Source organism: Euleptes europaea, chromosome 1 (genome assembly GCF_029931775.1).
Source record: "Euleptes europaea isolate rEulEur1 chromosome 1, rEulEur1.hap1, whole genome shotgun sequence".
Classification (NCBI taxonomy): Eukaryota; Metazoa; Chordata; class Lepidosauria; order Squamata; family Sphaerodactylidae; genus Euleptes; species Euleptes europaea.
This window is the reverse complement of record NC_079312.1, coordinates 466,316-488,848: the sequence shown is the minus strand read 5'-3', so window position 1 is coordinate 488,848 and position 22,533 is coordinate 466,316. Positions and strand designations below refer to the sequence as shown.

The 22,533-nt window shown below is 60.3% G+C and overlaps 1 protein-coding gene across 1 annotated transcript in view; it reads left to right on the top strand.

Annotated features, from left to right (window-relative positions):
* The first annotated feature begins 12,030 nt into the window (after nt 1–12,030).
* COL11A2 (collagen type XI alpha 2 chain) overlaps nt 12,031–22,533 on the top strand; it is an 80,070-nt gene continuing 69,567 nt past the window's right edge. The window contains exons 1-4 of the mRNA XM_056866884.1: nt 12,031–12,085; nt 14,372–14,410; nt 17,649–17,813; nt 17,971–17,973. Of these exons, the coding sequence (XP_056722862.1) occupies nt 12,031–12,085; nt 14,372–14,410; nt 17,649–17,813; nt 17,971–17,973 (262 nt within the window). The remainder of the gene's footprint in view (nt 12,086–14,371; nt 14,411–17,648; nt 17,814–17,970; nt 17,974–22,533) is intronic.

The window sequence follows — 22,533 nt, the reverse complement described above, 5'->3', positions numbered from 1 at the left end:
AAATCAGGTGTAAAGGTACGATGTCGGGGAGGGGGGGGGGAGACAGAACTGTTGGGGGGGGTTCCTTTGTGCTTTGGAAGAGGGGGGGTGGCACGTTTTAAGAATACCTCCTCTTTTGCCACAGCTACAGATAAGTTGGGTTGCAGTTTCATGCGTGGGGGGTGGGGAGGGATCTGCCCTCCTGAAAGGGGAGGTCTGGGTTTTAAACAAATTGCCTGTTACTTTGGAAATGGGGGTGGGGCGGGGACATCTCCAGTGTAAGCTGCCGCTTCCCCTTTCCCCCAAGTAGGCTTTTAAGAACAGTTGTCAGGATTTGGTGGGGAGGAGCGAATGGTCATAGGATTGTTTCTGGGATCGCCCCCCTCCCAGCCCCCAGTTTAGCACTTTGAATGCAGCTTCTCCCTCGACTATGCAAGCAGGTGGGGGGGGGGATTTTGAGTCTCTTTCATGAGCCAGGTGCAAGAGGGCTCCAGGCCCAAAGAGGAGGGGTTGGGTCAGACTCTGGGCACCTGGGGGGGGCACATAGGGGGCTTATTCATTGTAGTCCTTTGGGAGCGCAAGGTGGAAGGCCAATGTCCCCCCCTTCCCGTTGGGGAGTGGGAGGGGGCCAGTGCTGAACGGGACAGAACCCCCCCCCCATCCCTGCTCCAGGCGCCTATCTGTGGATGGAGGCAGGGAAGGGGTTGAAAAGGGGGGGAGATAGCAGGCCCCCGGGGGGTCCCCCTACATGCTGGTCTCTTGCCCCACTCGCCTCTCTTTGGCATGCCCATCCGCATTCACGGCTTCTCTCCCCCCCCCCTCCGTTAATTCGATTTCTGTTAACCTCCCCCGCCCATCATCGCTTTTGGATTATGTGTTTTAATAAAAGCTGCTCTTTCCAGAGGCCCCCCCTTCCTGCCCCCTTGTAGTGTCTGCTTTCTCTGGGGGTGTCTTACGCTATGGGGTAGGGGGGGCAGATTCCACGGCCACATAACAGACTTTGGTGGAGGGTTTTTTTGTAAACATTTTCATGCCAATCAAAATAATGTGCTCCTTCCATTTAGGGACACTGTGCCCCCCCTCCGCCACTGTTCCCCGGGCAGGGCTTGGCTAGGTTCCACTCTAGGACGGAATGACTCTTGAGCATGGACAGAGTGCCGGTTGGGTCTTCCAAGACGCTGCTTTTCTGTGTGCAGAAGGTGCTTTTTGTGGCAGCACCTTGAAGGCTTAAACCAGATTCCTTCCAGGAGATGCTTTCCTGAACCCAGGGCTTCCTCCCTTCTTTCCTGCGGGGTGGGGGGGAGGTTAACCTTGGTTTAAGATGAGTGTCGAAAGCTGCAAAGAACAGAAGCGGGGTGGGGCAGAGAGGGAGGCGTTAGGAAGATGCAGGATGAAAACCAGAGACGAAGAGTGATCCAGCTTCCCTGACCGGTCAAGGGGGCAAGGAGGGTGAAAACTAATTCAGATTTCCTCAAGGACAGTGTGTGTATGTGTGGGGTGTGTGTGTGTGTTGAAACGGGAGAAGAAAAGGTCCAGGGGAAGGTAGAGCTGCAGGTATGCGAGAAAGGCCTCTGCCGTGAGAGAAAGGAGACCCACAGGGAGGGGGAGACAGTGGGGTTAAAAGTCCAACAAGTACCCGATGCCCTGGGACTAGAACCCCAGCCTCTGGCCCAGAAATGGGATGGCCTGGGGGGAGGCCCCCTTCTCGCCTCTGGTTGGGGCGGGTTTCCTGGCGGGGTCTTTTCCCCAGGTGAATTCCACTCGGGAAGGAGGCCCGCAACTTATGGTGTCTTGGAATAGGATCTCCTGTGTGGACCTGGGGGACAAAGAAGGCACATGAAGTGTAGGAGGTTAGGGGGCTGCTTAGCCTGCCCCACTGAGGCCTGTTGGTTGCCACTCACTGCAGCAGAAGTAATAACCAAGCCCATGGGGAGGGGGGGGGTCTGGGTCTTTCCAGCCCCACCAACCACCTATTCCTGACTCTGGGAAGTCCGGCGGCTGCGAACTGGCTTGTGCGCTTCCCGTCTGTGCCAGTAGAGGGCGGCGTTGTCTCACGGCTGGGGAGGGGTCTTCGCCCCCCCACCTTTTTTCTGGGGGGGGGTGTCCGATGCGGGTTCCTTCCAGCCCGCTTCTCCCCAGCGCGTCTCCGAGGGGGGGGGGAGGGGGCCGTTTTCCGGGTTGGCCGCCCCGCCCGTAGCAGGCCAGGCAGTTCCGACACTCCTCCCGCCCCAGCAAACGGTGCCTCTGAGCATGTGCAAAAAGCTTGGCCCCAAGGCGGAGCTTCTGCAGCCCTCCCCCCGAAATCCTTGTTTATCGCCGGCGTTGCCTTTGCGGCCCCCTGAGCGGGCGAAGGATGCGCGCAAGACTGACCCCCCCCCCGTCCCCGGCTCGCAGGGGTGCACAATTTCCCCATAGGAAAGGTTGGCATGGGGCGAGGCCGCCGACCGCCCGCCCCCCAAAAGTGGCTTCCTGCAAGGCTGCCCCCCCCCTCCCCGTGCCCTGGGCTAACCCCCGAAGGCGGCTCCTGCCCCGCAGCGGCCCCCCGCCGGCCATGAATGGGGCTCAGTCCCTCCCTGGCCGGCCGGTGTTTGCGTAGAGGGGGGGAGGGGGGGCGGCCGGCAGGCGCGCACAAAGGGGGGCTTGTTCCCCCCCGTCAATGGGGCCTTGTCCTGCCCCCTCACCTGGCGGGCCCGGCCTGCCCCGCAGACCCTGCCGGCCTGCCGGGCCGGCGCCCTCCTTGCCCCCCCCTGTGGCCAGCCCGAGGCCGAAGGCGCAGCGATCCGCTCTGGTGCCTCTGCCCATGGGCAGAGCGCCCCCGCAAGCGGGCTCGGCGCTCGACTGCCCGCTTGGGGCCCAGGAGAGCCACCCCCCCCCGGGAAGCCCCCAAGCAGGGCGCCTCGGCAGCACTCGCGGGGGGCATTTGTAGGTAGACTGCCTCTGAACACGGAGGCTCCCTTTGCGGGCCGAGAGCGCTGAGCTCCTCCCCCCCCTCGCGGGCCACAAACGGGCGTGGAAGAGAGTGGCGGGGCTCGGGGCTCGGGACCCCTCCCCGCCTCCATCCCCCCCCGCCTCCATCCCCCCCCCGCTCCTCGCAGGAGCGCTGCCGGAGAGATGCAGCGTGTCTTTAAGGGAGGCGGCGCAGGGGAGCGTCAGGGGAGGGCCTGGGAGACCCGGGTTCGAATCCCGTCCTGCTGGGCGGCTGCTCGGGGGGGGGGGGGGCTTTGAGCTCCTGGGGTTGTCTGCCTCGGGAGCCAAAGCGCTCCTCCCCACGCCCGGTTTGCCCGGCTGCCTGACCTCAGATCACAGCGGGTGCGGCGGGGGGGGGCACCGGGGGGGCTTCTTTCCTTCGGCCAGCTCCACAGCCGGGCTCCCCCCGCCCCAGATGTTCCCGGGCGTGCAGGGAAGGGGGGCCTTAGAGGTCGCGGGCTTGCCTGCGGGGGGGGGGGCTCTTTGAGAAAGATGTTCGGGACACTGGGGGGGGGGGATGAGCCACCTGGCCCGCTCGAGACCCCCCCCCTCCTCCCAGACCCAGGGTTCCCACCTGCCGGGGCCAGGCGCCCTCGGCCCCCGGGGTAGGCGGAGCTGCACCTGCCGCACTGCAGCCGCGAGCCGAGCAGCGCCCCCCCCCCGGAAGGGCTGCCGTAGGGCTCGCCAAAAGCCCCCCCCCCGACGGGCAGCTGCAGCAGGGCGTGGGCCGCAACCGCCGGCCGGCCTGCGGAGGGCTAATGGAGGCCTTGGCCGGAGCCGGGCGGCAGCCGGCAATTAGGCCGGGCGGGGCCGAAGCTGCTCCCCACCAGAAGGGCCGGCCTTGTCCGCCCCCATCCACGACCCCAAGATCTCTGCCCCCCCCCCGCCGCGCAATCCAACGCGTCTCCCGGTGGGGAGGCGGGCGTGCCAAGCGCTCCGTTTGCACAACAGCCCGGCGAGGTAGGCCGGGCCGAGAGGGAGCGGCTGGCCTGGTCTCGCGCTCTCCCCACGACCCTCCACGGCCGGGCGTGGGTGGTCCCGGACTGCCGCTTTCTGGCGGGGGGGGGTTTCCTCCATCCAGGGAGGGGGCGGGTCCCGGGCCGCCCCCCCCCCGGGCTAGTCTGTGGGGCCAGGAACGAATGCGGCGCCCCACCGGGAGGCGCCTTGCCCCGCCTGCCGGCATCTGCTGGGAAATGGCTGGCCGAGGGGATTTGCAGAAAACCGGGCGGAGGAGCCCCCTCGGGGCATGGGCAGAGAGTAGCGGGAGCCAGCCCCCCCCCCGGCAGGTCCTGACAAGCCCCCCTCAAGCCAGAGAGTTCCCGGGACGGCCGATTCACACGGGACGGACAACGCAGGCCGGCGGGGGCTGATTTCCGCGGGGCGGGGGACCCGCCCCGCCCCGCGCCCCCCTAGGTGGCCCTTCCTCTGCGCAAGGCGCTTGGGGGGGGGGCTGAAAGCCTGGGCCGCCCCCCCCCGGTCTCCCCTCTGTCCTGGGGCAAGGCAAAGGGGGTTCCCGGGTCCGAAGAAGATGCTCCGAGCCCAGGTGGGCTTCCGGGGCGGGTTCATTCAGAAATGAGCAGAACTCCTCGGTGCGTGTGCAGAGTTCCTTCCCCCACAGCCTGGGGGACGCGGCCCAATTCCCACCTAGGGGTGGTGGGGAAAGGGGGGGGTTGAGTCTTCGGGCCTGGCGCCCCCCGCCCTAGCCTAACACCAGGGGCGATTCCAAGGGGGCAGCCGGCACCGCCCCCCCCCCAAATGCTGGCAGGACCGGGTCCGAGAACCCGCTCCCCCCCCCCAAATCTGGCCCGATAAAGGGTCCTGTCGGGCTCCGAGGTTCGCAGGCTCCCTTTGGGGGGCGGCGTGGGGCGTCTGCGGGGCGTCTCCCCCTGCCGAGAGAGTGGGTCTGGGGGCCGCCGTCCGTCGGGCGGCTGTGGGTCGCGGCCTGGGGTGGCATCGCGCGCGCCCTTCTGGGCCCCGACGGCTCTCCGAAGCCGCGGGGCAGGGTCGGAGGAAGCGCAGAAGAGGGAAGGCCGGGGGGGCACCGGGGGTCGGAGCCCCTCCCCCAGGAGGGAAGGCCTTGGCAGGGTCGGGGGGCTTCTCAGCGCAGAAATGAGACCACTAAGAGGGGGGGGCGGACGTGCCAAGGGCCCTCAAGTCACGGCTAACTCATGGCGGCCCCCAATGATGGGGTTTTCAGGCAAGAAAGGAGCGGGGGGGGGGCTGCCTCGGCCTGCCTCGGCGGAGCTGCCCTGGGGTTTCTTGGCCGGGGGGGGGGCTCCCATCCAAGTCCTGTCCAGGGCCCCCCTGCTTCGTTTCCGGGGGGTTGCCGGGGCCATCCAGGTGAGGGCGGAGACTGGAGAGAGGGTGAGAGAATCATGCGGGGGGAGGAGAGAGACATTTCCCTCCCTTTCCCACTGGAGGGGGGGGGCTTCAGGACCTCCTTGGTATACCCTTGTCAGTGGGGTAACTCCAGGTGCTAGAATCCTAGAGCTGGAAGGGACCACCAGGGTCATCTAGTCCAACCCCCCGCTGCACAGGGCAGGAATCCTCCCATCGCGCACTCCAGATGCCCCTGGAAGGGGGGGGGGGAGACGCCCTCTTGGTGCTCCGCCGGGTTGGCACCATTCCCACAACCCCACTGCTCTCACCTGAGGGGGGGGGGTGTCGCTGGGTCCCTTTCCCGGTATTCCCCTACAAGCGTCGGGGTGGGGGGGGGGAAGGGTGTCAAGAAGAGGGAAGGAATAAGCAGCTTCAAGCTGTAGAGCAACCCGGGTGGGGGTGGGGGGTCCCATGCCGACCCTCTCTGCATTTATTACAGCGGAGCTGGGGCTGCAATCCAAACCGGAGGGGGGGGGTCGTGCGGCCGGAGAGCAGCAGGAGACCCCCCTCCCGCGGCGGGGCTCGCCGGCCCCCGAGGGGCAGGAGGGCCGCGCCCTCCCAGCACCCCTCTGCGGCTGGGCGTGGCGGGGGCCGTCGAGGCGGGCCGGGCCGGAGGGGGCAGGCAGGGGCCGGCGGGGCGGCGGCGGCGGCGGCGGGGCCGGAGGGGGCGAGCGGCCGCCCCCCGAGCCAAGGGCAGCCCCGCCCGCCCCACCAGACGGCAGCGGCAGGCAGGCAGGCAGCGCGGCCGGGCTGGGCGCTCCATGGGCTTGGGACGCCGCTGCTGACCCCCAGCCGCCCCACGCACCCCCACCCACCCACCCACCCCCGCCGCGCCATGGGGCCGGCCGGCCTGCTCGTCGTGCTGCTCGCCTGCCTGGGCGCCCGAGCAGGTAAGCGGCCGCCGCGCCTTCGGGGTGGCTGGCGCCGGGAGCCTTTGCGTGGGGGGGGGGACGAGGGAAGAGGAGGCAGGAGGAGAGGGTCCCAGTTGGGGGGCGACTGAACGATCTCTTGGGGTGCCCCGAGGGGATCTGTCCCGAGATTTAGGGGGCGCTGCGAGACTTGCCAGCGGGCGGGGGGTGCCGTGTCTCTGGAGGGGGGGGCACACTCCGCCGCGGCTGTCACTCACCTCCGCTCTGCCCCCCCCCGTCCTGCAGGCCGCCCGGTGTCCGGCAGGGGGCAGGGCGGCGCCACGTGGTGAGGTGTCTGGGGCAGACCCCGAGCGGGGGGGCAGATGGGGGGCCTTGGGGTGATGGAGGTGCGTGTGGGGACCCGATCCTTCCTCTGCAGCGAGTGCTTGGAAGGCGACTCCAAAGGAGGGCCGGGCATGGCAGGCAGGGGGGCGAGCGAGGGGGGTGCTTGGTGCTTGTGTGGGGCGGTCTCTTGGGGGGAATTGGGGGGCTCTGCACTGGGTGAGCTGGACGAGCTTCGGGGGCACTCAACACCGGGGCCCCTCGTGCTGCCAAGGCGGGGGGGGGCGTTGCCACGCTCTGCGGAGGACTCCTTGGGGGGGGGGGGGTCCCGGGTGCAGATCCCGGGCGCCTGGAGCTGCGCTCGAGGGCCCCGGGGGGTGTCTTTTTTTCTGCCCGCGGTTTCCTCGGCGGAGCCGTCGGTGGGGCGGGCCCGTTCCCCCCCCCCGCGGCGCGGCGCAGACAGGGCGGCCTTTGTGCGGGGGGGGGGGGCGAGTGGTGGGCGGCGGCGCTGCCCGCCCGGGCGGGGTGGGTGTTTGCCTTTGGGCGGCGGCCCCGCAGCGCCTCCTTGGCAGCGCCGCCGGACCCCTCCCGGGCAGCCCGCCCGCCTCCACTCCCCTCCCTCCAGTCGAGGCATCAGGAAAGGGGCAGAGCCAGCCGGCAGGCGGGGGCCCGACCGGTGCAGCTTGGCCCCGGAGCGAAGCGGCCGCCGTCGGGGGACGCAGCCCCCGTTGGACCGCTGCCTTGCCGAAGGCACGGGAGCGCCGGGCGGGGGGGGGGGGGAGGTGCAAGCAGCCGGCTGGCCCGCGGTGGGCGCGCCTCGGAGCGCCCGGGAGGGGGGCATTTTTTTGGGGGGGAGGCTGGGAACGCCGGATGCCCCCCCGCCGCCGCCGCTGTTTCCAGGGGTTTCCCAGTGGGGTGCAGTGGGCCCTTCCTTCCCAGAAGGCCCTGGGTGTATGTGTGTGTGTGTGGGGGGGGGGCAAGCCAGGAAGGGGAGCCGCAGGGAACCAGGGAAACCGGGCAGATCCCGTAGAGACGCCTGGGGGGGGGGCTCTTTGCCGATGAGGGTCTAAACCGCCTGTGGGACTCACTGCCTCATGATATTATTATCATACATGCGGCAATGATGGCGGGCATAAAAGGCTTTCAGAAGAGGTGGCATACGTGCATGGTCTAGCAGACCTGGCAGCCATAGGTGTGCTTCCATAAGGTGAGGCAGTCTACCTCTGTGTACTGGATGCAAATTGGAGAGGCTTAGGGATGAATCGCAAACTTGGGGGTGGGAGCGTAGGTCTGGATGTTGCTCCCCCCCCCATCGGAGCCCATGTACCTTTAAAGGCTGCCCAGTGGGCTAAAACTGAGCAGCTCTGCCACATCTCTGTGCCGAGGGAAAGCAGCACCTGTTGGATTCTTGCCTTCCAGATGACTGTTAAAGATACAGGCACCCAATTAGAAAATGATAGACAGCGACTGGAGTATGAAGGAAGGAAGCTACGGCCACCAGAGTAAGCTAGGAGGTGGTGGTGGGGAAGCTTCATTTGTTGGATTTCTGCCCATCAGGCAGCTTTTAAAGGGATGCCAGAAATAACATTCTCCCCTCTGACAGGTTTTAGGACAAGCCAGGGTTTTAGGACTAGCCCCACCCCCTTGCCCCAATTCCATCCCCAGAAGCAAGCCCTACTGGTGGGATTCTTGCCTGGGCTGGCCAAACCCCAACCCCTCCGAGGTGGGCTGAAGCTCTCAGGGAGCTGGGGGTTGCTCAAAGCGGCTTTCATCGTGGGCAGCTAATCAAAGCAGTCGCCGAAACGTTAGACTAATTCTGTCTTTTAATTCGAATTCAGCTTGGCCTCCTTGTCTTGCTCTATCAGGTGTCACTCAGAGGCGCCTGCAGGTTGGCTTACTTGCACTTGCGCTGATTATCTTATATTTAGTTAAGAACCGCTTGCTTATCTAGATAATAATTGATTCTTATCAATTAAATTCTTATCAATCAAAACTAGATAAGAACCAAAAGATAAGATTGATATTTTTCTGTAATTATGCACTCCTGTGACAAGCAAATTAGATTTCTCTGGATGGAAGTCTCCGAAGAAGGCTAGGTGAGATTTCTAGGTGTTTAACTTGGGCTTTTTGATAATTCCTAAACATGATTAGGCAATGTTAGGAACTTTGATCATTAGCACCATAGGATCATGGAAGGGACCACCAAGGTCATCTAGCCCAACCCCCTGCACAATGCAGGAAACCCACAACTATCTTCCCTCCTCTCCCACACCCCCAGTGACCCCCAACTCTATGCCCAGAAGATGGCACAAAACCAAAAACCCCTCCTGGGTCCCTGGCCAGCCTGGCCTGGGATTTTAGCGTTCATTTTCACAGTAATTGTAGGGTTCATTGTTACATAATAAAGAGGACATTTTCTTTTCTCAATGAAAGAAAAAAGTCTCTGAAGGTTTTTAGGGTGGATTGCTGGTTATAGTTCAAAGAACCGAACTCATCCCCTTACTAGTTTGTATTATCAGATTTAAAGGTAGATGTGTGTGTGTGTGTGTGTGTGTGTGTGTGTGTGTGTGTGTAAGGTGCCGACAAGATTAATAAAGAAATCCTAGAGAACTCTAGTGTTAAACTGTTTGTGTAGGTTAGGCCTTTTAAAAGTGTTTAATCCATATTCTCTAAGTGGATGTGGGAGGGAAATCTCTTGATAGTGGAGAAACACCCCACCCCACCCACTCTCCCAATAAGGTGCTGTGGCTGGACATGGGTTCAAATCTCTGCCATGAAGCTAACTGGGTGTCCTTTGGCCAGTCGTTCACTCTTGTACTAGCCCTCTGTGCATGTGTGGAGGGGTGTCTACATGCCACCACCATGGCAGACAGATGAGGAAAGCTTCACCCTTTGAACATCAGCTTGCCATGAAACTGCTAAGGGTCCCAGAGTCCAGCAGGACAAAAAGGCATCCTTTCCCAGAGGGCCGTTGGAGGGGGGAGTAGAGGCCGTGTTTTGGGAGCTCTTGAGGCACATCTGAGTTTGGCCGGTCTCCCTGAAGCCGCCTGGCATGCCGCAACCAGAAAAGAATGCTTAAAATAGCCCTTCCAAGGATAAAAATACCTTCTCAGCGGCGCTCCCGCTCAAAGGGCCTCTTCTGTGCATCTGTCTGGGGATGCAGGACAACCTTGTGGGGCAACACAGGGCTCCTTATCAGGAAGGCCGGAGAGGGTTTTCCCAATGGATGCAGAGCCACAGACCCTGCCTAAGGCAAGACTCGCACCCAGGTCATCCCAGGTCAGGAGCAGCATCCAGAGGAAACTACACCCAGCGCTCCAAAAACCTTTGCACCAAGGTTTGGCAGCTGCTGTGCAACAGAAGGGCCCTTTCGGGTCTGACCAAGAGCTCTGTGAGACTCCTAAGCTGGTGAGCTCTTTTGTTCATAAGCTTTAAGAATGGATGACCACCAGAGTCAGACCAGTGGTCTCCTCAGGCCAGAATTACCTCTGGCCAGTAGCCAGGTTCTACTGGGAAGCTCTTGAGAATGGCGGAGGCAACCCTTCCTGCCCGCCACAATGAGGTAGTCTGCCTCTAGACATGGAGGCATCCTTCTAGGCGACTGCAGCTGACAGACACCTGCAGGGCTCCAGGAATTTCCACTCCGGACAGAAACCTAGCTGGCCACTCCGCTTATCATTACCTTGTGCCAAGGAGTTCCACGGGGCGATTTTGCAAGGAGCTATTTCATATTCCTCATGCTGTTTATTTATTTACATATTTACTTCATTTATACTTTGCCTTTCTCCCCAAAGGGACTCAAAGCAGCTTACATCTTTCCTCTCTCCTCCATTTTTATCCTCACAACAACCCTGTGAGGTGGGAAAGGCCAAGAGAGTGTGACTGGCCCAAGGTCACCCAGCAAACTTCCATGGCACAAGTGGGGATTCGAACCTGGGTCTCCCAGACCCTAGACTGACACCACATTGGATCTCCCAAACTGTTCATGGTTTTACAAGTCAGACTCCTTCATGACCTCCTTTGGCTGCCTTTTCCTGAGCTAGCAAAACCACAGCTTGAGTTTTGATGGTTAGATTTCAGAATTTATTTCTTTATCTACTCCCTTTATACCGCTCCCCCTCCTGGTGAGGACCCACAGTGGCGTACATCTCTCCTCTCTTTTATCCTCACAACAGCCCTGTGAGGTAGGTCAGGCGGAGAGTGTGTGACTGGCCCAAGGTCACCCAGCGACCATTCCACCACAGAGTGGGGAACGGTTTGTTTTCCGATTTTCAAGTCATCGGGAACCATGATAGAGGTCTGTAAATTTATGCACGGTGTGGAGAGAGCGGACAGGGAGAAGCTTTTCTCCCTCTCTCATAATGCAAGAATGTGGGCTCATCTGCTGAAGCTGGAGGGGGAGAGATTCAAAGCAGATAAAACGCAACGCATAGTTAAAATGTGGAACTCCCTGCCCCAGGATGTGGTGATGGCTGCCAACTTGGAAGGCTTTAAGAGGGGATTGGACATGTACATGGGGGAGAGGGGTGTCCATGGCTACTAGTCAAAATGGATACTAGTCACAACGCACACTTGTTCTCTCCAGGATCAGAGGAGCAGGACGAGTGTATTGGGTGCTGTGGAACACGGGCGGGATGGTGCATGTCAGAATACCACTTGTTCGGGGTTTCACACTGGTAGCAGCTGTACCATTTGCACCATGTTTGTGGGTTTTTCCAAAACACCTGGCTAGCCAGGGTAGAAAATAGAGTGCAGATGGTCCCTTCCAACTCTATAGTTCTATGATTCCATGATCAAGATGGGTGCCAAGGTCATCGTTTGCCTCGGGCAAAGAAAACCTGGAGCCATTCATAGAATAGAATCATAGAGTTGGAAGGGAACACCAGGGTCCTCTAGTCTAACCCCCTGCATCTAGTCCACACCCCCAGTGACCCCTACTCCATGCCCAGAGGATGGCCAAGATGGTCCTCCCTGTCATGATCTGCCTACGGTCATAGAATCAGCATTGCTGACAGATGGCCATCTAGCCTGTGCTTAAAAACCTCCAGGGAAGCAGAGCTCACCACCTCCCAATGAAGCCTGTTCCACTGAGTAAATTTGGACTTGTGGGTCTCCATCCCGAAAAGGCTGGAAACCGCAGAAATAGTGAATTTTAAAAAGGGGGGGGTAGTGAGATAAGGAAGGCTGTTTCGGATTCTGATCTGAAGGCCTGCGCTCCGTATCCTGAGTGGGCCGTGAGAGCGGATGCCCTGGGTGGAGATCTTGTGGCTGGTCCAGAAAAGATGTTGGGGCTTTTGTGGGGTTTTGTGTGTGTGTGTGTGTGTGTGGCTACCCGCAACCTCCGTCTGGTAGTCAGGGGGATCCAGAACTACCAAGCGCCAGCCATATTCCTAGTGTACAAGCTCCAAAGGCCGGGGGGGGGGGATGTTCCAGGGCCCCCGCTTAGAGGAGGAGAGAGGCAACGGCCTCCTTTCCAGGGCTGCCTTTCAAGATCTCTAGCTGTGCCCAAGTGGCCATGGCTCCCTCTCTGGTGTGGAAGAGCTCAGGCAAAGATGAAGATCAGTGTGTGGGTGGGTGGGCTCAGGGGTCTGGATGCCCCCCCCCCCCGCCGGGCTAGCAGACTGTGGCCACTTATTGGTTCCTTCTTCCTCCCTCCGATACCTTTCACAGGCTTCCCACCTTTGGACATGTGGGCGGGGGGGGCACCTTTAGCATCTCCCCCCACAGCCACGTGACCTCCAAATCCTGCCCCCCTGCTTCGGGAGCCCCCTTTTCCTGCACAGACCACCAGGCCTCGCCAGAGCGGCAGGCAGGAGGCCAAGTTCTCTAATAATATCACGGATTCAATTCTGGTGGGGTCTGGAAACGCGGCTTCCCAGAATTAGTATTAATCCCCTTTTTTCTTTCTGTTCTGCCCCCCTCCCTCTAGGGTTGCCAGCTGCCCAGGAGGAAAATGTCCTGGCCCTTTAGGAGAGGAAGTGGGCAGTTGAAGTGTCTCCTGGCCTGGAGTTAAATCCCATCACCTGACAAAATTGAGGGGGGGCTTTCGTTCCCCCCCAATCCAGGCCTGCTGGCAGCTGGAAACCTTCCCCACACCCCACACCCCTTTGGAGCTCACCCCCTTGATCTGACCACTGGCGATGCCCTGCCCCTGTGCCACCCTAAGCCAGGGGTGTCACGCAGGGCAGGTGAGGGGCCAAGGCGTATCCACTGCTGCCGGGAGTGTGGGGTGTTTCTGGGTGGCTGCCGTGAGGCTCCGTCTGCTAAACTCATCTTTGGCAGCCGCTGTTTTGGTCCAGGCTTCGGGTTTGATCTTCCCAACAGTGGGGTGTGTGTGTGTGTTCTTGGCCGCCTCAACTCCAGCAGGCCTGGCAGTGGCGAGAGAAGCACATTGGCCTCTGGCTGGGAATTGCTGGGGCAGACTCCCCCCCCCCCGGGGCAGAAGCAGCAACCCCTGCTGGGCCTGGGCCTAGTGCTGCCCCAGGGCTGCCCAGGGCCCCAGAGATGGAGACAGAGCCGCCCCCCGCCCCCCCTAGACTTGACACCCTGCCTGGCAGCAGGTCGGGCATCTGCATTTCCACTTCTGCGCCTGGAAAAAGCAATTTTCCGGCTTCAAATTCCAGCCGGCGCAATTGGGAACAGTTGTTGGAGGTGGCAGGCGAGGAGGAAAGGGGGGGTAGAACACCAGGGTTCACGGGGAGGAGGCTGGGCGGGGGGTGGTGGTGCTGAGCCACAAATAATGCCTGGGTTGGGGGGCAGCAAAGGGTTTTGCTGGGCCTGGGATGTCCCAGGTCCAAAGGTCTGCCAGCGGTTGAAGTTCAGGGCAGCTCAGGAGCTTGGGGAGGAAACCAAATTCACTTGAACAAAACTCAAGTCTGACAACATCTTCCAGCCCGACAAAACAGCTGAACTAGAATTCATCAACAAGTTTGGGACACGGGATTCTCATCTGATGACACACGCTCATTTTCTGCATCTCCCACCTCTTTGCGTCTTTCCCTGCCTTAACCAAACAGATTCCTTTTGGCACGGTCCCTCTCCGCATCCTGATGCCAACTGGCATCACACACACAGACCTTCTGACCTGGACAGAAAGCCCGCTGGGTCTCCATCCTTGTTTATATCCGACCAGCAGCTTCTACCCGGGGAAACGTGGCTGGTCTTTACTCAGGCGCTCCTAGACTCGATTTTGTGGTCCCACAACAGCCTAACATGGCTGCTCTGCTCACCTGAGATGGACTTCCCCACCTTACATCCTGCCTATGTTCCCCAGCACCTAATATAACAGGCATGCTCCTCTGATCCCGGAGAGGATAGGTCTGCATCATGACTAGTATCCATTTTAGACTAGTAGCCGTGAATAGCCCTCTCCTCCATGAACATGTCCACTCCCCTCTTAGAGCCTTCCCAGTTGGCGGCCACCACCATGTCCTGGGGCAGGGAGTTCCACGCTTTAACTTCTGGTGTGGTGTGGTCTTCTGTCTGTCCTGTAGGGGGCACTATTGCCACTGAAGGCTGAGGGGGGCAAGGAGGGGGTTGAATGAGAGTAGAGGATAAGGGCGCCTAAGGCTGGAACCCCACCCCCCACCCCGTGGCAGGAGGGTGGCAGGCAAGGCCTGGCTGTTTTTGCTCAGGCCAAGGTAAGGGGGGAGGTCCCCCCTCCTTTCACTATCTGTTTCCTTGTTGACCAACTGGCTTCTTTCCTTGGGTTGCCAGCTGCAGGTTGTGAAATACCTGGAGAATTGGGGGGGGGGAGCCTGAGGAGGGCGGGGTTTGGGGAGGGGAGGGGCTTCATTGGGGGTCTGATGCCCTCGAGTCCACCTTCCTCCTCTCCCAAAGTGGCCCCTTTTCTGCAGGTGAACATTTTCTCTGGGCGACAGAGATCAGAGGTGCTAGCGGGAGATCTCCAGCCACCCCCGGGAAGTTGGCGACCCTGTCCTTTTCTGATCCGCCTTTTTGGTCGCGACGCCCGAGCGTGGCGGGGGTGGGGTGGGGTGGGGTGGGGTGCGCTGGGGTGGGGGCCGCGCAGAATGAGACGGGCGGGCTTCTCCTCGCCCTTTCCCCCAGGACGCAGTGGCGGGAGAAGGAACGGTGGAGCCTCCGCGTCCAGGGGCAGGAGACCTTGGCAGGGTGGGCCGCCCAGGCCGGCTTGACCCCCATGCAAGGCGGGGGGATCCCAGGCGCGGCCCCTCTGCCGGGATGCAGCAATGGGGTCGGAGGAAGCCTCGCCTGGCCGACGGGGGGCCCCCCACCCACCCACCCGGAGGTGCCGTCGCTGCGGCAGGAGAGCGCGCGCCAGGGAGAGCCGCCCTGACCGTGGAGGCACAGGGTTGGAAGGGATCCCCAGGGTCATCTAGTCCAACCCCGGGATGCCTTCCCCCGGCTTGTGCCCCCCGCCCCCTCCCGTCTCACTCCCCCCAGAGAGAGACATGAACGCCTAAAGCTGCCTGATGCTGACGGAGGCCTCTCTCTGCTCAGGCCAGCAGCGGCTCTCCAGGGGCTCCTGCTCCTTGCCCGGTCTCTTTACCCGGAGACCCTCTGCCTGCCAAGCAGAGGCTCTGCCACGGAGCCCCACGGCCCCTCCTAAATAGCCTGGGCTGCTCTGGCAATCCCTCCCCCCTTGCGGGGCATCTGACCTGGTTGGGGGGGGGGAAGGGGGGTATCAAGGTAAAGGTGCCCTGTGCACGCACCGGGTCGTTCCTGACCCTTGGGGTGACGTCGCATCCCGACGTTTCCGAGGCAGACTTTGTTTCACGGGGTGGTTTGCCAGTGCCCTCCCCAGTCATCTTCCTTTTGCCCCCAGCAGCAAGGCGGGTCCTCGTTTCGGGATGGAGGGCTGAGTCCCCCTCGAGGCGGCGACTTCTGTCGGGCTCGAACTCCGGTTGGACTGCAGCACTGCAGCTGACCACTCTGCCCCACGGGGCTCCTTGCAAGGGGGGCGGTAGGAAGGAAGTGAATAGAAGAAATGATGGTGCCTTGTAGCTCCGCAGAGGGGGGGTCCCGGGAGACCCTTCGGGAGGTCCGAGTTGTCTCTTGTGCGCCAACTGGGGGAGAGAAGCAAGACGCTCTGCCGTCCTTTAACTGCCCTCCTGGGGGGTGGGACAGCCCCAGAAGGTCTGGATGGGTACCCCCCCCCAAGTCCCTCAGGCGGGGTCGAAGTGTGCCTCTGGGCATGCATTTCTGTCCGGTGCCCCCCCCCCCCGTTGCTGGAGAGCAGCTGGCTTAGATCCGGGGAGGGGGCTGCCTGAAAGCAGGGGGAGGCTTTTGAGCAGGGGAGCCGTAACCCCCCAGGGGGTTCTGTCACTCTTTGGGTCTTGTGGGGGGGGCGGGGGGGGGGATACACCTGCCTTTCCTGGCAAATCTCTTCCCTTCGGCGGGAGGAGGCGGCGGCGGCGCTCGTTTTCAGAACATGCGGGTCCGGCTCACCCTGCGAGGTCGGTGAAGCGGCGAGTGCGCGACGGGCCCCGGACCCCCCTGCTGAGCTGCCAGGGCAGAGTGGGGATTCGAACCCAGGTCCTCCAGGCTGACCACTACTCCGCCCTGGGCTGGCTCGGGTGGGTGCGCTCCTTCGGACCTGTGTGCCGCTCCTGGGCCTTTGCGTTGGTGCCTTGGGGGGGGGGTGCGTGGTTGGGGGGGGGTCGGTGGGGGGGAGGAGGTCGGTGCGCATCAGCACCCGAACGCGCTTTTCCACGCTCGTCTCCGCCGGGCTGCCCGGCTCGCCTGGCAGGGCTCTGCCCCGGAGCACAAGCGGCTCCTTTGTGAGCATCTGTGGGCTGCCGTCAGTTCTAGCAACAGGAAGCGGCCCCCCCCCCCACCGATTTGCTGCCCCCCCCCCGCAGCAAGATAAATAAATCAGTGCAAGGCGGCGGGAGCCCCCAGGGCGCCTCTGCCCCCCCCCGCCCCCTGGCATCTCCCCCCCGGCTGGCTCCCGGTTGCACTGCAGCGCGCGGCGGTTGCGGTGGGGCGTGTGTCAGCCGGCGGGGGGTGTTCTAAGCGCACAAAAGGCCCCTGTCTTCATGGGGGGAAGGTGGGGGGGTGCAGCCTGCATGTGGGGGGGGGGTGTTGGTGTGGTTGCACGGGGCCCCGTCCGGGCAGGGGCGCATGGCTTGCGCGTGCCACGTCTGTGCCAGGCGTTCCTCGCCTTCCTTCCTGTCGCGTGTGTGTGTGTGTGTGTGTGTGTGTGTGTGCTCGAGTGTGCAAGCGTGTGCCCTGGATCCCCCCCCCCCCGCCTGTGGCTAAACAAAGGGCCCTTTCACGGCAGCCGCCAGAGCCCCCGCCGAAGAGGAGATTGGAATCCCGAGATTGACGGGCCCACCTCGAGGGGAGACCCCCAATCGGCTCCTCTCATCTGGTGGGGCTGGGGCTTGGCCCCCCACCCGCCGACACGGGCAGGCAAGGCCCCCTCCCCTCTCCGCCCCGGGGGAGCAGGGACCCCCTTCCAGGGAACGCTCCCCTCCCGGTGCCAGGAGGGGGGGGGAAATCCAGGCTGGAACTGGGCTTGTGGGTCCAGCCCCCCACCTGCTCGGCCTTCACTGGCCTCAGTTCTCCCGCCTGTCAAATGCCCACCCGGGGTGTGGGAGCTCTCCTTTCCCGGGGGGCCTTTGGGGGGGGGCTTCCTTGCATGAAGCTGGGCCCAGGTTTCCTTTGCCACCCTCAGCCGCCGCCCGCCTCCTCCTCCTCCTCCTCTCTGGCTTGGCTTCACCACCCTGCCGGGGACCGGTGATGCCTTCGCGGGGAGCCCCCCTTTTGCTCCTCGGTTCTGCTCCAAGGCCCTTTTGCCGCCGCTGACTTGAGAGGCAGATGTCGCACAGGCGAAGCTTTTCCTGGCCTGGGGAGAAAGAAGAGCTTCGCCTCCTTAGGACCTGCGGGCTCTTCAAAGCGCAGGAGCAGGGCTGGAGAGGGGGGGGCGAAGGGGGGCAGGGGGGCACCCTCGAAGGGCTGGAGTTTTTGACAAGGCAAGGAAAGAAACGCCAGCTGTGTCCAAGGGAGAGGGAGGACTGTTGGGGGAAGCCGAGGAAATCTGGGACCTGGTGGCAGGGGCAGGGGTCTCGGTGTAGTTCGTGTGTCTTCCCCCCCATTACACCCCCCCACCGTGTCTTACTTTGTCTTTTCCTCCCCTCCTCCCCGCAGCAGATCCAGTGGACGTCCTAAAAGTGTTGCAGCTGCAGAACCAACCGGAAGGGGTGCGCAAGACGACCGGGTTCTGTCCCAAGAGGCGGTCGGGATCGGGGCCAGATGTGGCCTACCGGATATCGAGGCAGGCCCAGATCAGCGCCCCCACACGGCAGCTCTTCCCAGGTGAGGGCACCGGGCAGAGCAGGAGGGGGCTCTCTGGGTGGGCCCCAGGAGGAAGGGCTGGCTCAGGGGAGGGGGCCTGCCACTTCCAGGGGGGCCCGTAGGAGACACAGCATCCCCCTTCAGCATTCATGGGAGTTCCGCTTTCCCCAGTGTCCAGGAGGTGACCCTTCTTTGAACTCCATGCCATGAAGAGGCTTCCCCTGTTGAGTTTCCTCCTGTCATAAGACTGAAAGGCGGGACCCTTCTGGGATGCCAAATCACACCCCACTCCTGTCTCACACCTCGTGTCTCCTCTATCCCCCCCCTGCCCCCTACCCTCTGTTGTAGCTCGGAGGTTCTTGCCTTGGAATGGGACACTTGGCTTGGGTTCCGATCCGGTGGCTTCCGTGGTTCCTGATTCCCCAGTCTGGTTCTGGCCCGAGCGTGGAAGGACCAGGTTTCTGCCACTCGGCCTTTTTTGCTTTGGGGCCTGTCCTATCTCGACACCACCACCACCCCGCGCGCCCGATCCCCTTTGTGGTTTGCTCTGTTTTCCCAGGTTCTGCCTGGCGTCCGCTGCTCACTTTATGAGAGGCCCTTTGCTGCCCGAGGGAAGGGTCTTTAGATTTTACAGTCCTCTCAGAGAGAGGCGGGCGTCAGTGAAAGGAAGTCTTGTGCTCCTGACGGGAGATAGTGGCACTTGAAGTTTAGAAAAGGTGTGTTTTGTTGTTCAAATGACCAGGATCCAAAGGTAGCCATTCTTCCTGCGTGCTACATGGCCAGCGTGGTGTCAGGGTTAAGAGCGGTGGTTTGGGGCGGAGGACTCTGATCTGGAGAACCGGGTTTGATTCCCCCACTCCTCCTCCACAGGAGCGGCGGAGGCTTAAAACCAGCTCTTCTTCTCCCTCTTCTTCCTCGGTTGAGTCTGTCACGGGTCCCACCACCTGCAGACGTGGCATGACAAAACGTCACATGCTCCCCAGGGCAAAAGGGAACCCAGGAGCCTTGCTGATTTATTGGGACGGGATCTTGTTTTTGGCCTCAAATCCGCTTCATCAGGTGCAAACAGAAGGAATATCGAGTGCACCTGAGGGGGAGACCCAATCTGGATTTGCAGTGCCCCCCCTTTCTGGCCTTTTTGTGTAATAACTTAACCCCCCCCCCAATACCTCTCCTGCCCATTCCTCTGTTTTTGCCTGTCCATACATAATGGTTAGAGTGTTGGATTGGAGCTGTGGGGAGTCCTTGGTGCGAATCCCCACTCTGCCATAGAAGCTCATGGGGTGACCTTGGGGAAATCCCTCTCTCTCTCAGGCTGACCTACCTCACAGGGTTGTTGTGAGGTTAAAATGGAGGGGAGAGAGCCATGTGAGCCATTGTGAGCACTTGAGAGGAAGGAGGGGATGAAAATGTGATAGATCCCGCCAGCTAAGGATATTACCTCACGCGTCTGGTGAGCTGGGTCTGGCCCCAGCAAATCTTCCAGGTGCCAGAAGGGTGTTCGTTGTTTAGGAATAACACATCCGGCATCCGATCCTTGATGCACTGGTTGAAAGAGAGCATCCTTCCTGTCCCATCAGACAGGAATTCTTCCCAAGCTCAGTTCTCTCTGTCTGTTAAGTGCCTTCAAGTTGCTTCCGACTCAAAGAATTAATCACCTCCAGAACCTCCGATTGTTAACAGCCTTGCTCAGGTCTTGCAAACAGAAAGCCGGGGCCTGCCTTGATTGAGTCAATCCACCTTGTGTTGATCTTCCTCTGTTCCTGCTGTCTTAAGAAAAGCCCTGCTGCTGGATCAGACCCAGGCCCATCGAGTCCAGCAGTCTGTTCACACAGCAGCCAACCAGGTCCCTTCCACTTTCCCTAGCATGATTGTCTTTCCCAGTGACTCTCGTCTTCTCATAATGTGACCAAAGTACGACAGCCTCAGTTTAGTCATCTTAGCTTCTAGGGTCAGTTCAGGCTTGATTTGATCTACAACCCATTTATTTGTGTGTGTTTTTGGCAGTTCACGGTATTCGTCAAACTCTCCTCCAACATCACATTTCAAAGGAATCAACTTTCCTCCTGTTAGCTTTCTTCATGGTCCAACTTTCACACCCAGACATAGTAATAGGGCAGTGATGGCGAACCTTTTAGAGACCGAGTGCCCAAACTGCAACCAAAAACCCACTTATTTATCGCCGAGTGCCAATGCGGCAATTTAACCTGAATACCACCCCCAGAGGGGGCCCAGAGGGAGAGGCTAGGTTTGCCAAGTTCCTCTTCGCCATGAGTGGGAGGTTTTTGGGGTGGCGCATGAGGAGGGCGGGGTTTGGGGAAGGACTTCAGTGCCATAGAGTCCAATTGCCAAAGTGGCAATTTTTTCCAGGGGAACTGATCTCTATTGGTTGGAGATCACCTGTAATAGCAGATCTCCAGCTAGTACCTGGAGATTGGCAACTAGTTCCTTAGTGTTTTCTCTCTACATATCAAGACAAATGGAAAGGTGTTTGGAGGATAGCTTGTGGGCACTTCAAAGGTGGAATAGGACTACACGCCCCTCCGCCCGCACAGACCCAGAGGGTGCCGGAGAAGCCGCTGGAGGGAAAGAAGGAAGGAAGGAAGGAAAGAAGGGAAGGGAGGGGGAAAGGGAAGGAAGGGAGGGAGAGAAAGAAAGAAAAAGAGAGAGAAAGGGAGAAAGAAATGGAGCAAGGGAGAGAAAGAAAAGGGCAGAGGGAGACAGAAAAAGAAAGAGGCCATTTATGCATGGGAGGTTTTGCCTTGGATTTGCCACTCGGTGGGGCTCGGCGGCAGGCTTGTGAGAGGCGAGCAGGGTGGGGCAGAGGGCTCCTCCTTCGCACCCACCGACCAGCCATGCCCCTCCGCCCACACAGGCCCAGAGGGCGCCGGAGAAGCCGCCGGCCATGCCGAGTGTGAGCGCTCGGCTTCTGTTCCCCGCTCTCCCACCCGCCTGGCTGGCCGCGCACGCTCAAGCGGCGGCAATGGCGGCAGCTTCTGTGGGAGAGTCCGGGGGCCACAGCCAATGATGTCGGAGGTTCCCCACCCCTGGGCTACAGCCTCCCCCATCCGGGGTGGGGCAGAGCCAGAAAGGCCAGCGGCTTGGAGGAACAGTGCGTGCCGGCAGAAAGGGCTACGCGTGCCGGAAGTGGCACCCGTGCCATAGGTTCGCCAACACGGTAATAGGGAATACGACGGCATGAATTAATTTGACCTTGGTCGCCAGCAACACATACTTAACACTTCTGAATCTTTTCTAGCTCCTTTATGGCTACCCTTCCCAGTCTCAATCTCCTTCCCTTTGGGTTGATGATGGAGCCGAGGAACAGAAAATCTTTAACAATTTCAGCTTCCTCCTCATTGTCCACCTTAAAGCTGAGTAATCTGACCCTGGGATTTCCCACACAGGGTCACTGTGTGTTTTTTTGGTTGCTGCTTTGGCTGCTGACACCCATCAACAGCTATGGGGCTTCCCTGCTTTTTCCCTGCCCACTGTACCTGGTTTTTTTTTCCATTTATTAAAAATTTAGTGTTGTTATAGCCCCTCTCAATGTCTTTAACTGTACCAACATGAAGATAATTCACAGTGGGTAGCCGTGTTAGTCTATCTGCAGCAGTAGAAAAGAGCAAGAGTCCAGTAGCACCTTAAAGACTAACAAAAATATTTTCTGGCAGGGTATGAGCTTTCGTGATCTGAAGAAGTGAGCTGTGGCTCACGAAAGCTCATACCCTGCCAGAAAATATTTTTGTTAGTCTTTAAGGTGCTACTGGACTCTTGCTCTTTGGTACCAACATGGCATTTACAATGTAAATTAAACTCTCCAATATCTGTCACAGCTACAGAACACATGGGCTGTCGGGCCAAATGGACATCAGAGCTGGATCAGAAGTTTAAAAAGGCCCTAGCATCTGAAAGAATGCAAAAATATAACATAGGCTTTTTGGGTATGGAATCAGGCTCAGACCCATAAAATCATAGAGTTCGAAGGGACCACCAGGGTCATCTAGTCCAGCCCCCTGCACAATGCAGGAAATTCACAACTACCTCCCCCCCCACACCCCCAGTGACTCCTACTCCATGCCCAGAAGATGGCCAAGGTGCCCTCCCTCTCATGAACTGCCTAAGGTCATAGAATCAGCATTGCTGACAGGTGGCCATCTAGCCCCTCTGCTTAAAAATCTCCAGGGAAGGAGAGCCCACCACCTCCCGAGGAAGCCTGTGCCACCGAGGAACCGCTCTGTCAGAAAATTCTCCCTAATGTCTAGATGGAAACTCTTTTGATTCAATTTCAACCTGTTGGTTCTGGTCCGACCTGGGGCAACAGAAAACAACTTGGCGCCATCCTCTATATGACATCCCCTCAAGTCCTTGAACATGGTTATCAGAGCCCCTCTCAGGCTAAACCTACCCAGCTCCTTCAACCTTTCCGCACAGGACTTGGTCTCCAGATCCCTCACCATCTTTGTTGCCCTCCTCTGGACATGTTCCAGCTTGTCTACATCTTTCTTAAATTGTGGTGCCCCAAACTGAACACAGTACTCTAGGTGAGGTCTAACCAGAGCAGAGTAGAGCGATACCATCACTTTGCGTGATCTGGACACCCTTTGAGCACTTATCAAAATCTAGTACAAGACCTTAAACCCCTCTTGACGTTCAATAATGGTGCAAATGCAGGAAAAAAAGGTGTCCCCCCACAATCATGGTTCAACAAGGAATGCTTAGAGGCCAAAAAAGGGTGTAA